We start from the raw sequence: 12301 nt of genomic DNA, 5'->3' as shown, positions 1-12301 counted from the left end.
AAGAATGTAAGAGAATAATAGGAGTGGAATGGAATAGGAACACTACAATCATAGATTCTATTAGAAGTATGCAAGAAAGTCTTAAATCTTGTAATACAGTGTTAACTCAATGCCGCAAATAGTCTTAATAAAAGTGATTTGGTTATAAAAGAGAAGTCTAATCTCCTTAAAGTGCTCCAAGATAATGAAGGACAATACAATATGGAGGAGATTAAGAATGTACAATGAGAATTGGGAGAATTACTAGAAAAAGAAGATATGAAGTGGAAGTAGAAGGCAAATATTCACTAGTACCAACTGGGACAGGAATATGAAGTTCTTTCATGCTTTTGCCAATCAAAGATGAAAGAAGAATTTCAATAGAATAATTTCTAATCATAATAGCATAATGGTGATTGAAATAGAAGATATTGAGGCAGTCTTTAAGGCTCATTTTGAAGGCATTTATACTTCATCAAATCCGACAACAGAAGACATAGAAGGATGTTTGAAGTTTTTTGAAACTAGGTTGATTAAGGAGATGAAAAGTGAGTTGTTGCAGGAACTCTCTACTGATGAAGTATAAGAAGCCTTGAATCAAATGGCCCCACTGAAATCTCTTAGGCCTAATGGTTTTATGGCTAAATTTTATCATGAGCATTGGGGGATTGTTGGAGAAAAGGTATGTTCTACTATCCTTAATTTCCTTAATGGCAGCAGCATGCCTTATTCCTTGAATCATATATATTTAGGACTTATTCTAAAGGTTAACAATCGCACTTTTATTAATGAATTTAAGCCTATTTCTTTGTTTAATGTATTGTATATGTTGATTGCAAAGGTACAAATAGGCTAAAAAGAGTACTACCTGGTATTGTATCCAGTTGTCAAAGTGCATTTATTTTGGATCGTCTAATAACTAATAATATTATGGTGGCGTGTGAGGTATTACACACAAAGAAAACAAGACAAAGAGGCAAAAAGATAGTATGGTGTTAAAATTTGACATGTCCAAAGCAAACAATAGAATAGAGTGGAAATACATAGAAACTATTATCCAAGTTGGGTTTCAAGCATAGATTGATCAATCTATTATGCACTGTGTAAAATCATTTTCGTATGCTATTTTGGTCAATGGTAAACCATGAGAATGTATAAAACCCTTGAAAAGATTAAGACAAAGTAATCCTCTATCACCATATCTTTTTATATTATGTATTGAAAGATTGAGCTCCCTACTAAACCATGTTGAAAATAGAAGTGAAACAAGAGGGGTGGCAGTGGCAAGAGGGGGTACTAGGATAAACTATCTGCTATTTGTAGGTGACACTATAATTTTTTGTAGAGCAAGCCAGCAAGATTGGGTCAAAATACAAGCTATTATCCACCAGTATGAACAGGCATCAGGACAAGTCATCAACAAACAGAAGACTTCCATTTGTGGAGATTATGGAAAGTATTTAGGACTCCCAACTATGGTGGAAAGATCTAAATATAATACATTTAGAAGTATTAAGGAGAGAATTTGGCACAAGATTAGCAATTGAAAAAATAATTTCCTTTCAATTGAAGGAAAGGAAATCCTTATTAAGGTTGTTTTGCAATCAATACCAACTTTTACCACAAGTGTCTTCAGATTGCCAAGGAAACTATGTAATGATATTGAAGCGATGCTATCAGAATTCTAGTGGTGCAATAAAGATGGAAAAGGAATACACCGGAAAAGATGGGACATGATGGGTGATTCAAAACATAAGGAAGGAATGAGATTTCGAGATATAGAAAATTTTAACATAGCACTGCTAGCAAAACAAAGCTGGAGATCATGGTAAGAACCAAACTCAATGGCCGCAAGGATTTATAAAGAGAAGTACTTCAAAAGCACTAAGATTTTAGAGGCAAAGCTAGGGCATTAACCTTCTTACATATGGAGAAGTGTATGGTCAACAATAGAGCTGATGAGAGAAGGGTTGTCATGGAGAGTTGGTAATGGAAAAAGTAACAAAATATGGTAGCATAAATGGCTATCTAAACCGACAACTCTCAAGATACAATCCCCTTCTAAAATTCTGAGTATTGATTCAAAAGCTTGTGAACTTGTCTTTGAGGAGGTTATGTGCTAGAATGAAGAATTGATTTACTCAATATTTGATAAAGAAGAAACTATACAAATTTGAAGTATTTCTCTCAGCAAAATGAGGGTTGAAGTATTTCTGTCAGGAGTGCATACCATGTAACAAATAATAAGAAAAGATCCAGTCAAGGGGAATCATCAAATGCAAATTTACAAAATGAAAATTGTGCAAAATCTGGAAGTTGAACGTTCTGGGAGCATTGAATGGTTTTCTTCCCACTAGAGAAAAGTTAGGAAGAAGAAAGATTATTTATTACTCTCTATGTCCTATTTACAAGAATGCAGATGAATCCATCCTCCATGCTTTGTGATCTTTTCCTGTTGCAAGTGATGTACGGGCTGAGAATGCAAGTCAAGTGCATAAATGGACCAGTAGAGGTGTGACTTTTGTCTAGCTATGGGAGAAACTGTCTCGATATTTACATATTTGTAAATTGGAAGAAACTACAGTAATACTAAAAAGAATTTGGTTGAGAATGAACATATTTATTTTTTAAAGCAAGTTTGATAGTAGGGTGTTTCACTTGGCTTTGAAAAATTTAGAAAAATATCATAAGGCAATAATCTCAAAAGGAGGTCCCTAGGAAAGGGAAACATTAGATAGAAGCAATGATTTATGGAGACCTCCAAATGAGGGGATGATAATGGTAGATTTTGATGTAGCTATTGATTCAAAGAGACGAAAGATGGGGATGTGTATGATTGTTAGAGATTTTAAAAGGGAAATTCTGGTTTCACTCTATGCCTCCAGGAACTTTGCAGGGCAGTCACTATTAGCTGAAAGCGTTGCACTACGGAGGGGACTTGAATTGAGTCGAGAACTATGCTTCAAGAATATTATTTATGAAAGTGATTCCTAAGCACCGATTAAGGCATTAAAGACAAGAAAAACAAGCAGATTATGGGATAGGACAGATTATTGAAGATACAAAAGTTATATTCCAAAGAAGACCATATTCGAGCAATCAATTTCTCTATAGAGAAGGTAACAAAATGGCTGACTCTTTAGCAAAACTGGCTCTACAACATGAAGGAGAAAAGTGCTGGATAGAGATGGACCTATTGAAATTCAAAGTTTTGTTATTAATGACATTGCTTGTATTCCTTGATTTGGATGAAATGAAATGAGGATGTGTTTTGTTTTTGAAAAAATAGAAATGTGATCTATTTGATGTTGTGATGCTCCCTTTCCACAATTATCTTGATTCAATAAACCAATTATTTATCCTTTTCAATCTTTTAAGAATGTAAAAATTAATTTGAGATTTTAATTAAGTATTTTGAAGTTGTTGTGCTTATTAATTCATAAAAGTTTCAAAAATTATCGTCCATTGTGAATTTATGTCAATGATTAATAGAGGTGAAGAATTCAAAGACATACGATCTTATTAATAGATTTATTGATAAATTAATATTTATAGTAATTACTGAACAAACATTTTTAACTACGAAGATTATTCAAATAAGACTTTATAACAAAATGAAGAATGAGTCTTTGGCAAAAGATTTAGTTGTCTATATTAGAAAAATAACTTATTCAATACTTGATTTTATTTCTTTGAACGAGTCTAAACTACAATTTTAAACAGTCTTATGTCCTTTGTTTTTTTTTTTTTTTTGTGTAGTACGTGTCTCTGCATTATTTCAATAGTATATATTGATGTTGGTACTTTTTTTGATACATATATTTTAAAATTATTTTTGAGTCTATTTGGAAATTTTCTATCATATTTTATTATATAATCAGAAAGAAAGTATATAGAAACAGAACAAATAAATTATCTTGTTACATTTCCAAACTTGGCTCGACCCCTCCAGAAATAAATATTCAAGCGAGTTTGAATTTGCTCATAATCACGAACTATTTTATTAATAAAAATATATTATTTATAATCTATTTTTTTTAGTTTTATTAACAAGTTTTGACCTTTTACCAATACTTTTATAAATTTTATATATACATATATTAATCATTATGTTCATAAAGAATAAAGTAATATGTTTAATATTAAAAATATAATTTCCTCTAGTTTCTTTAAATATCAAAAATATTCTCATTATAAATATAGAGATTATCCTATAATAATAATAAAAACAATAAATATACGAGTTGTATCGTTTAATAATCGATCATAATTTTGTATTAAACAAATCGAACCAAACTTAGATTCAACCGAGTCGATCTTGAGTGACATATCAAGTACCCTTTTCCTATCTAAATTGCAATTTTTTTATATTACTAAGTGGTAAGATTTAAAAAGGACTCAAAAATGTTTTGGATCATAACTTTCTTGATTTAACACTCAAAATCGTTATGGGTTGTTTTATTTTGCTTATTTTTGAATTATCATAGTTGATTATAATTTGCAGTCAGGCTTCTTTATAAAACAAAGAAAAAAATAAAGAAAAGAAAGAAAATTATTCTATTGACACATGTACCTTCAATCCAAGCCTCGTTTAACAATGTAGAGAAGACTTTGCTACTTTATTTTGCTTTTGTTCTTCTCCTGACTGCTTTTTGTTTGCCTTTTGGGGTTCAGATTTTCTTTGCTCCCACGTTTCTTTTGATTATATATAAAGCATTTAGGTTGGATGAGTTGAAATGATAAATAAAATATTATTATTTTTTTTAAATTTTAAAAAATTAAATAATTTATTATATTTTTATAAAAATTTAAAAAAATTATAATGATTAAATCAGATAAGTTGAATTGAGATCGAACTCTAAATCTAAACAGGGCATAGAACGTATTAAAGCCCTATAAGTCATTCCAAACCAATTATTGATGAAATTTACTAGTTTTTCAAATTTTCATAAAAATATTAAACTCATCTTAACATATTTTATACATTCAAATACATATCTCAGCATATTTATATTTAAATATGTCTAGATTTACAAAATATTACTATTTACAAATCAATTCAAATCATCATAAATCACCTTGACTAGTAAAAGGAGGCTTAATTAATAAGATCTTTTTAAACAAGCCTTAATTAAGAAGCAAAGAACATTATAAAGCTTCCAATGTCTATGAACTTCTCTGTATCTAATGCATGAACAAGGGTTGCCCTTCAATTATTATTATTTTTTGTGTAAATATATTTTTCTTTTTTTAAAATTATAAGTTAACTATATATTTTTTAAAATATAATTTTATGAATCTTATTTTATGGTATAACTCTTTAGTTTTTTGTCTTTATTTTTTAAGCATTTTGTTCATTAACTTTATATATTTATTTATTTTATTAAATTAAAAAATTATTCTATTATTATAGATACATTTAATAAAAAAAATTATGATAGAAGAATTATTTTTAATTGTTAAGTTTATTTTATTTTTTAAACATTTATTTCTTAAATTTTTTTAATATTTATACTGATGTGACTTATGATTGTGATTTTTTAATTATTTATATAAGGAAGGAATCTATATTACGAGCTTATCTCTGTCCGAAACCGTACAAAATGTCGAGAGAAAAAGAAACGAGTAATTGCAAAGGCATTTTAATGCTCGGTGGCCCATTGATATTTTGATTCACGAGACGAACTCGTCGCGTGCTTGTCACACTTGTCAGAAACTGACTACCTTGAAGTTGTAGTACAGAACTTTGGTACTACCACTGACAGGTGGGACCCAATATGGTAGTGTGTGAATTAATTTAATTAAAGTTTCACGCACGTGGTACAAAACCGGACCAACCGGTCATCCAACCGGATATATAGGTAACTCAACCACCTGCTGATAAGAGTGCTTAAAGGAACGGTGAAGATTTCATAAAAACTACTCCATCACAGCACACGCGAATTAATATATTTTTCACTCTCTTTCTATTTCTCTCTCTCTCTCTCTCTGTCTCTTGTTGTGGTTTGAAGCTTTTTCTGGCTTTGCCTCTCATCTTTCTCTCCGAGTTCATGTGAGCAAGGAGGGATTTGGTGGGTGAGTAAAGTAGATTTAGCTTTTTTCAGGTGGGCTTTTCCTTATCAGTTTTTTTATTTTTTTATTTTTCCTGGTTTTTGTGGTCCGATATGGAGAGAGATTTCTTGGGTTTGAGCTCGAAAGAATCCTTGGCAGTGGTGAAGGAGGAGATTCACAATGATGGGTGCAAAGACCCGGGTACGTTCTTATTAAATGCTTATGTCAATGGAATCTTGAATAGTTTTCATTACTTCTGCATGTCTACATAATTCATTCTACCTGGTAAATTTCGACTATTAAAAACTGAACATCTGAAAGATTATTAAATGCTTTTCTAGGCCGACCCATTTTTCAGAGAAAGAAGTGCCCTTTTTGTTTTTGATTCAAAATTCTTTCTCTGAATATTGCAGGTTAGACATACTTTTATCACAAAGCGTTCAAAACATTTTTCTTTTTCTTTTTCCTTGCAGAATATTTTTTCAATTAATTGTGTTCCACAAAAGTTTAATATTTCGAGTTTGGAATTATTTGGGGGTACAACATGTAAGGTCATCTAGTTTCCTTTTAAAAAGTTTCTCAAAATATCCACCCGAGTACTAGTAATTTTGTGAATCCTAATGAATCTTGTTAATTTTACTTTTTAAGCTGTTTGTGGATGAATACCCAGAAGGAATACCCGTATAACGTTTTTGTTTGTGACTCTAGTGTTCCAGATTATCTCTGCAATCAGCCCAAAAAGTGAAAAGAAAAGGAAACCAAACTCTTCGAAGTTATCTAATTTATTAATTCTATTTTATTTTTTTCACCGTTTGCTTTCTTCTCATGTCTGTATTGTTATAAAGTGGAAGGTATATGGACTGTAGTGTATGTAGCTGAAAATTGTTGATAATTTTCTGAGGATCTGTGGGATTTACCGAATGTGCAGGTGTACAATGGCAATTCTCGAACAAGGTCTCTGCCCTTTCTCATTTGATGTCTTTCAAGACTGATGCTCTCATGTCATCTGGAATTACGAATATCTCCACTACAGATGCTTTTGATACCAGTAAAAAGCGGTCTGTGGCTGAAATTCAGGTTTGGTCTTGTTCATTTCTTATTTAATATATTCTTGTGCATTTTTTAGGGATTGTTTGAGTGGTTGGGTTTGGATGTTGAGAAGTGTTGAGGTATGTTGTGAATAGTAGTGAAAAAGTAAGTAAAAAGTAATAATAGAATATTGAATATTAGTAAAAAATAATGAATAGTAATAAAAAGAACGTGAAAAGTAATAATAAAATAATGAATAGTAGTAGAGTATGTTGAGAAGTGTTGAGATATTCTCAACACCCAAAATAGTAGAGGAGTACTTTATTTTTGCATAAATAACATTTCAGAAAATTTCAATTTTTTTTACCCAGCATTTGAACTGAGTCATTCTTATGGCATAAAATATCATTGAAAAAATATATAATTTTGCTTTCAGTTTCTGTACAGAAAAAGAAGAGGAAAAAAAGAATCTCTCGAGTCCTGTTAAAGCACCTCATTGGTTGGTTATCAACATCATATCGTTTTCTTCAAGTCTCAACTAATATGTTACTACCCTTCCCCACATTTTCTTTTTATATTTTATTTTATTTTATCATATAGAAGTTCCTCAATCACAATAGGCAGGGTGGCACTCATTTTTCCCTGACTTCTTATCATCTGCAACATGATGTGCATTTGGTGCACCGTCCTCATGATGTGAAGATGTTTTCTGTTGCAAACCAAGCAATTTCAGCTCCAGTTGGAAACCCTTTCTTCAAGAATCATTTTGCTTCTGGTCAGAATTTGGTTGGCACTACTGTAAAGCAACCATTACTGCAAGGAATTCCAGTTACAGCTCCACATTCAAATATCCCCACTGTTGCTTCCATTGCTGGGACTACTGAGCCATGGTAGTTTATTTTTTGTTTTTAAAAAATTTTCCTTAAATCACTGAACTAATTTCTCTCACAACTTAATTATTTTGTGGGATTGAATGTCTTAGATAAAACATCTCTTGTAGGAACGGTGTCAAGGCTTCTGGGTCTCCTGCTCAATTGACCATCTTTTATGCAGGTGCCGTGCATGTCTATGACGACATAACCCCCGAGAAGGTACCCCCCCCCCCCTTCTCTCTCTTTCTCTCTCACACACACACAGGACTACACGCACACTCAGAACATAAACACTACATAAACTTGTGCTGTTTATCAACTTCCTCTTGGGTAATAGGTGAGCTTAAATTGAGACACCTTTTCCAGGTTCAGGCTATGATGTTTCTGGCTGGGAATGGATCTTCTATAACTTTTAATACAGCTCATCCAAAAGCTCAAGTTCAGGCACCCAGCTCAAAATTGGCAGTTGGTGATGGTGTTCCGTTGAACCAGCCGATAAACGCACAGCCTTGCTCAGGTCTTTCAAGCCCTTTATCTGTATCTTCGCACACTGGTGCCCAGTCACTAAGTGGGTCCACTAGCAATGATGAATTGATGACAGCTAAAACCACTGGAGTTTCAACAACTCCTGTTAGCAAAGCGGAGCCTCAGAAAGCTAATGTTGTGGGATCTGTTACTGCAACCCCTATGTTTCCATCCGGTAAGAATTGACATATTTGCCAACAAAACTCTTGAGCCTTGTCATGCTGCAACCTTTTGTTGAGCATACTGAAGTTTATTGTGGTTATTCATGGACATATTGTAATTGACATGAACAATTTCACATGTAAAAACTGTGAATGATTCTCAAGCCTCCTCTGCTGTGTGAGAGAGAGAGGCTTTAATTTTCAGCATGCATCATTACCTCAATCCTGAAGCTGTCAATATCCGCATCCCATCGTGAAGATTAATGATACCTATTAGATTTAGAATCTTGCACCACTTCATATGAATGATAATCTATTTTCGATGCAGCTGTTCCACAGGCACGTAAAGCATCGTTGGTGCGATTTTTGGAGAAGCGGAAGGAAAGGTTAGTTAGGGTTCAAGTTCTCTCTCTCATAACTCGTGAGAACCTTTGGAGAGTAATTTAGGACCTTCTTAATGACAGTTAGCACATATGATTGAGCTTTCTGTCTACCTATTTGCATATCCAAGGGGCCATCTCGATACATTATTTTAAAATTTATACGTTCAATTGGATTTGCGTCCTGAAAAAATACCTATAATTCAGCAGACTGCTTCGTATCAAGTAATATCACGGGTATTAGAAAAAGCTGTTTTTGATTTGAGGCCTTTCTTCATGCATGCAGGGCAATGAATGCAGCACCATACAACCTTGGCAAGAATTCTACGGAGTGCACAGCCCAAGAATGTGATGGCGCGAACTTCGCCAGTACTGCAGCAGGCACTAGTTCTCTCTCAGAAAGCAAGGAGAATAACCATGATGTATGAGGCCGGACAATTAGGAAGGTATTATTGCAGATTTATGTTGTATGAGGTAGATGGATTCCATTCTCCTTCCAAGAACTTGTGGACATGACTATGTTTAATCTGGAAACTTAACCAAGTTGCTTATATATAGCTGGTGTACGGCCTCTCCCTTACTATTTTGGATGTATGATCAGTGCTACTGACACCATGACATTTATCACGGATTGTAACTGTTCATGTATTGTGACATTGTGGAAATAATTGTATGTCTAAGTTTATATAGTTGGTGTAGGGCCTCTCTCCCTTACTATTTTTGTTCCCCCATTTTTCTGCTTTTTGAGCAATTTTTTATTTTTTATTTTTTATTTACTGAAGGGGTTCATCAGAAAGGTTACTTGGGTCATGTTGGTCATAGGATAGGGGTGGTCTCTCAGTCTCATCCCTTGAACAGGTGAAAACATGAAGTCATGCTTGTTTAAAAAATGGGAAGGGTAACTCTTCTTTAAATTTTGAACTTCACATATGGGGATTTTGGCACGTTTTATGAAGGCCTGCAACCCGGTCCACTGAAGGCATATTTGGGGTTGACCCGACCTGACCTATTAACAACCCTAAATGAAATTGAGCCGAACTGACCAACAATAGTTGGATCGGACCAAAAACTTTCAAATCGCATGCTGCATTTTGCTCCTTCCCTTTTCCTTTCTTCCTTCCTTTCTCAGCACTAACACCCCACCACCACTAAAACCAACAACCCAGAAGCTCCACCATCGTTAACCAAGTTGCTACTATCGTTGTTGTTGCTTCTCTCTATCTCTAACTGCTCACTCTCTTTGCAGCGTCGTTCCGGTGGGTCTTTGGGTTTTAGTGAGTTGCAACGCGAATTTCGTGAGCCGATGAACCGATTTCGCTATAGAAAAGGAGATAAAAGTTAGAGCACCCGACCTGGTGTACCTTTTGATCTCATTTTTGTTGTTCTCGCAACCAGAGAGGACAATCAAAAGTCTTTCTATGAAGATTAAATCGAGTCGATGTTGTTTTATAATTCAGAGAAAATCGCGAGGAGAGTATAGGCAACGAGAAGGAAGACGATCTTGGAGGAGCGATCATGGAGAGAGCGAATGAAATCTGATAATAGTGTGAGTTTTTTCTCTTCTCCTATTACGCCATTTCCAAAATCAACCTGAGGTTTTGAAATCTGTGATTGATTCTAAAAAATATTGTTAGGATTCTCAATTTGTAGCTAACAGATGTTAGGGTTTGAGGACGAGAGAGACGGAGATTGTTTTGCTGTGTAATAAACTCATTAAAGGGGTTCACCCGCTGAACCCGACTTTAGTCAAGTGGGCCCATGTCGGGCCTTTCGGATTAATCGGGCCAAGCCCTTTTATGCATAGGCCTAGTTTTATGTACCTAGAAGGAGAACCATCATCAAGTTTAACACTCCAATTGTCAAGTATTATATTTATAATGTTTTGGCACTTCCAAATAAAATATTTTGAAATTAAAAAATAATGAAAATATAGGCTTCTTTCAATCTTAATTTATCTTGTGAAAATATAAATCAAATTATTTGTGGAGGTTTTATTGAAAAGTAAAAAACACAAAAAAATTACTATTACAAAAAGAGTAATGCTACATATAGATGTAGAATATGGAAACGTCATGTGATCGTTTTGAAAAGACTAGAATTTTTTATTAAAAATTTATTTATATTTTTTTTATGCAAATCATGTATTTATTTATTTATTTTTAAAATGATTACGAGACATTTGCGTACTCACGATTGTAATTATTATTTTTCTACCAATTGATAATATCTCATAAAAATTAATGAGATATGGTCTCATCACTAATCCATAAAAGAAAATAAAATGAGAAGAAAAGAACGAATTCTTCTTAATAAAAAAATAAAAAGTAATTTTTGTAATTTCAAATTGTCATTATTTGTTTCGTGTAGCGTGTAAAAGAAAAGGCAATGAATAATGAGAATGAAGAACGGTTGTTGTACTATCGCAGACATGTAGATGAAACCTCAAATCATAGTCCATACACAACATTCACGTGCTCATACTATGATAATCACAAGATGCAACAATGGGGTTGTCTTTTTATAAAATAAAATCGACAATTAAGTAATTTTTTTTATTGAAAAAAATAAAAAAAGAAAAATATACTGATTTTTCTCCAATAACTTGTAGCTCATGAAAAAGAAAGAAAGAAAATATCTGTAAAACTGCTCTGTTTTTTGCATGATGCATAACTGATGCACCAAAAATTAGGAAAGTAAAAAACAAATAACAAAGTAAAAAATCTGACGGTAGGACCGTGTGTCACGTTTTTCTGATTGAAAGTTCAGGGCCAGTGGCCCAGTACCGTGAGGGTCCGCTTTGTAATTTTCGGTCCGGAAATCGGGTAATACCCTGACTTTCCGTTTCTTTCCGAATAACCGGTCCAGTGATGATAATGCGGTTTGAACATAAAAGGCCTCCCAACTTATTTCAACTTATTTTATCTAATTATTAAAATTTTTCATAAAATATGACAAAAAATTAAAATTTTAAAATTTTAAAATAATAATAATATTTAAATAATATTTTATTTAACTCTCATCTCATCTCAACTCATTATCCAAACCTACTTTAAATTTATCATAACCCACTATATCGATTCAACTCGCAATTACATAACCCTAAACATCCCATAACCCTCTCTTGCAGACTTGCTCATGCTCATACTCGTGCAGTTGGGGTTTGTGACTCTCGCTCTCGAATCCTCTCACACGGTGAATGCATTGACTATTTCTATTTTATTTGAATCTCCTTATAGAGTACTTTGGTATTTTTCAATTTTTTTTTGTGTTCAATTAATTGAATTCACAAAAGTAACACAGACCC

The 12301-nt window shown here is 33.1% G+C and overlaps 1 protein-coding gene across 3 annotated transcripts; it reads left to right on the top strand.

The window, feature by feature from the left end:
• The first annotated feature begins 5891 nt into the window (after positions 1-5891).
• Positions 5892-9686, top strand: LOC122313915 (protein TIFY 6B-like). 3 transcript variants are annotated; one of them, XM_043129220.1, is made up of 7 exons: positions 5892-6231; positions 6959-7107; positions 7663-7949; positions 8060-8150; positions 8298-8631; positions 8946-9003; positions 9284-9686. In XM_043129220.1, exons 1-7 carry the CDS (start codon positions 6144-6146, stop codon positions 9423-9425), a joined length of 1149 nt encoding a protein of 382 aa, XP_042985154.1. In that variant the 5' UTR covers positions 5892-6143; the 3' UTR covers positions 9426-9686. The 3 variants fall into 3 exon arrangements, with proteins under 3 accessions (XP_042985154.1, XP_042985153.1, XP_042985155.1); XM_043129219.1 differs by having other exon boundaries at positions 7660-7949; XM_043129221.1 differs by having other exon boundaries at positions 5894-6231; positions 7762-7949.
• Positions 9687-12301: the final 2615 nt, after the last annotated feature.

This window comes from Carya illinoinensis, chromosome 6, assembly GCF_018687715.1.
Source record: "Carya illinoinensis cultivar Pawnee chromosome 6, C.illinoinensisPawnee_v1, whole genome shotgun sequence".
In the NCBI taxonomy this organism is placed as follows: domain Eukaryota; kingdom Viridiplantae; phylum Streptophyta; class Magnoliopsida; order Fagales; family Juglandaceae; genus Carya; species Carya illinoinensis.
Note: the sequence above shows the minus strand (reverse complement) of the source record. Positions and strands in the feature narration are given on the sequence as shown.

Bases quoted from the DNA above. Each gene is read 5' to 3' on its own strand.
- LOC122313915 (XM_043129219.1), top strand. From the start codon at position 6,144: ATGGAGAGAGATTTCTTGGGTTTGAGCTCGAAAGAATCCTTGGCAGTG. The intron at 7,108-7,659 runs GTTTGGTCTTGT...TTTATCATATAG, and splicing joins GGTCTGTGGCTGAAATTCAG to AAGTTCCTCAATCACAATAG. The intron at 7,950-8,059 runs GTAGTTTATTTT...CATCTCTTGTAG, and splicing joins GCTGGGACTACTGAGCCATG to GAACGGTGTCAAGGCTTCTG.